Here is a 3,217-nt window from a genome sequence, read left to right as displayed (position 1 = left end):
AAACTGTTTCTCAACACCAGCCATCAGTAAATGACGAAATGTTGAGACTCTCTACCTTTTTATTAGTAGTGGGTAGTTCCAGAACATAGCATCAATATCACATGTTTAGCTTGTCACCTCAGTATTGAGTATACAGGCTGACAGGTGTACCATTTTTTAAAAAAAAATAAATTCCTGTTTTCCATCTTTAAACCAGTGGCAAACCTGCTGTTGGTATTGAGGTTCATCTGAATGTCCAGGTGAAGTCTCAGAAGAAGAAAATTTCTGTTATGTAGGCTAGGAAGAGGAGTTGAGCAGCGTTCGATGGAGCAGGTTGTCTTCTCCTGCCTCGCACTATGTGACAGAGTGACAGAGCTCCTTTTCCCTTTTTGGTGGATTTTTTTGGCTGTCATTGGGACTCTGGGCTCTGGTGCTCCCATCTGCTGCAGGGTCAAGTCTGGTTTTGGGGTTTTTTTGCTGCTTGCAAGCTTGTTGTCATCTGGAAGATAGGAGTCCCCTATTAACATATTTTTTTGTATCTTTGAATATATTTGCATACTTGTATATATCTATATATAATTTGACAGCTTCATTGTAATCATTACTCTTATTTTATATTTTTTCCGTTAAACTGGTTCAACTTTTTTCCAACCTCAAAGTCTCTCTCCCTGGTTCCCCTGTTATCATCCCCTGGGTGGGTGCTGAGGGGATCACAGAGAGTGTCTGTCAGAGTTTAGTGGCCAGCCCAGCCCTAAACTTCATCAAAAGTGTGAGTTCTTTCATTTATTATTTTCCTTTCAGAGCGGCAAAGAAGAATGTGGAGGCATCGGCAAACTCTGCAGAAAACAAACAGGCTTGTAGCGTGGCTGCTGCAGATGCGGTCGAGGTGGAGGCTAAAAGCACAACCGAGGATCATCCTTTTCCAGAACCTCGGGTCCCCTACCCGTTCACCTCTTGTTTGACTGGGAAGGAGCAGAAAACATACTTGTATCTGATGACTAAGTACTCCAAAAAAATAAACTCCTTTCAAGTTAATGCAGCAAGTCAAAGAGAACTATTCACATATCTGGTGAGTATACGTGAATATACATCTGAACATTAGAGAGGGAGTCGTGCAGGTTTTTGTTACAAATAGCTAAGGAGAATGGGACCAAAATGTTTGTGAATTCACTTTGTTTTTTCCTTTTAATGTAGTATTATAAATGCTAATAAAGTTTTAAAGTATTCAGGCTAACCTTTTTAATACAAATAGAAAGTGTATTTAGTTGTTTCATTGTAAGTGGGTCTAAACTGATGGTAAGTGTAGATGTTTGAGAGCTGATCCAACTCTCACCTCCCCCTCCAAAAAGCCTACTTTTTTTTTTTTTACGAGAAGGAAATGAGGATTTGATCTTACTGTGTTTTTAGCATCTCCAAGTGGCACGTAGCAGTCTGGTATAATGTTAGAGATGGATACATGCTGATGTGATCTTTGACAGCACCCTGTAAGGTGCCTGTGAGGACCTGTGCGTTGACTTTCTAGTTGTCACACTTGCTGATTTGTCTCAGCACTGTTGTTTAAGTGGAGAGAGGCTGTGTCTCGTGTTGGCTGAAAGCGTTATTGTAGTTGAATCCTGTACAGTGTTGTTAATCACCGAATGTTGAGCCACTGCATTTGGTTTCCCGTGCTTCCTTGTCAGTACTAATTCCTTTATTTTATGCTGTAACGATGGTGATGTCATTCCTGGGCAAATCAGTACCTTCTGCGTTGTTGTTACTTACAGTGTAGTTGCTTATGAAGTCAGAGCTCAGGTGTCTCTGTAGCTCTGTCAGGTAAACTTGCTCCAACACTGTCTTGTAGTATGTCTTTTAATAAACCACCAGTGTGTGATCAAAAGAAGCTTGCTGTTTGGACAGGACAGGTGTTGTTTGGGGATTTTTTTTTTCTTTTTAAGGAAATAGGTGTTGGAAAAGATTTTTTTTTTATTATTATTATTTTTTTTTTCAGTTGAGTGAAACTGAACATACGCAAAGACTTACCAGTTGAGCAGTGAGGGCACTCTGTGCCCTCCCTCACACCATCCCCTGTGCTACTACCTCTCTGGATATGTTGCTTGTTGCATACCTTGCCTGCAAGATTCTGTTCTGTGTTTTTAAAAAACATAATTTTTTTTCCCCGCAGCAAATGAAAGAAGTAGTAAACAATGAAATTGCAGAATTTATGAAATTTGCCCAGAATGCTGCCAAAAGCTGTGCCCAGGATTACGATGTCATCTCTGAAGATGCACGATGTTACACTGAGGTAATTACCAATACTGTGTTTAATTCCCTCTCTTCTTAAAGAATCATCTTGGAATCATGATACGTAGGCGCCGCTCGTGGGATCTGATGTTCACTGAGCTTCTGCCAGCCCCGTCTGCGTTGAGCCGAGTCGTGAGGTTGCCGTGTGCCGCGCAGCACAGCTCGGCCAGCCCTTTGTTGTAGCCGGTGAGGTACAACCTGAGTGAGGTCGCTGGCTAAAAAACTTTACAAAGATTTTAGTCATCAATTAAATATCTTTGTACTTGGCAAGAGAGAAATTACATTTTCATTAGCAAGCTGCTCCTAAATATCCACTGCGGGACAGAATGTTACAAATGAAAGAAGCATGTTACTAAGTGACTTTAATTGGAATTTACACAGAAAAATAAATGTATTTACTAGGCAGTAGAGGGTTTGTTTAATTTCATAAAGATTGCTTCTGTTTCACTGTAACACTTACGTGCTTTTTCATGCACAAGTTAAACTTGTTCTCCTGTTAACACATAGTTTGGGTACACACATGGACAAAAATCTTGCCTTTCTTTCTGAAAGCTGGGATTGGCTTTGTAATTTTATATCTTACACTTGCATCTATTTTTTGACTTGATCTTGTCCTCACATCATAAAATGTGTCTCCAAACTTGAAGCCCTATTTATAGTCAAGTTGATATCCTGAGTTACAAATTAAGCAGAGACACCTATTTAGTTTTAAACAATATTTGTATAAATAAGTCATTCTTATTAGTAAAAAAGCCCCAAATGTCACAAATATGTACTTTAGATGTCAGAAAAAAATTATCTTAGGATCAAAACTTGAAAACAAGCTTCAATGCATAAGGAATCTTGACGTGTCTTTACCTTTTTGGCTTTTACCTAGACCTAGCGTGAATTGGGTGGTAACACAAAAAATACCAGTCTGTCTGAAAGCCAAGGTAAATAAACCAAAGAGAAATTAATT

The 3,217-nt window shown here is 39.3% G+C and overlaps 1 protein-coding gene across 1 annotated transcript in view; it reads left to right on the top strand.

Moving 5' to 3' along the window:
- Window positions 1-790: 790 nt before the first annotated feature.
- The window catches only part of ICE2 (interactor of little elongator complex ELL subunit 2), an 18,078-nt gene continuing 15,651 nt past the window's right edge, over window positions 791-3,217 (top strand). Inside the window, exons 1-2 of the mRNA XM_009866145.1 lie at window positions 791-1,048; window positions 2,141-2,260. Coding sequence (XP_009864447.1) covers window positions 974-1,048; window positions 2,141-2,260 — 195 coding nt within the window. The 5' untranslated portion in view covers window positions 791-973. The remainder of the gene's footprint in view (window positions 1,049-2,140; window positions 2,261-3,217) is intronic.

The sequence above is a fragment of the Apaloderma vittatum genome, unplaced genomic scaffold (assembly GCF_000703405.1).
Source record: "Apaloderma vittatum isolate BGI_N311 unplaced genomic scaffold, ASM70340v1 scaffold4193, whole genome shotgun sequence".
Taxonomy (NCBI): Eukaryota; Metazoa; Chordata; class Aves; order Trogoniformes; family Trogonidae; genus Apaloderma; species Apaloderma vittatum.
This window is presented reverse-complemented; position numbering and strand designations above follow the sequence as displayed.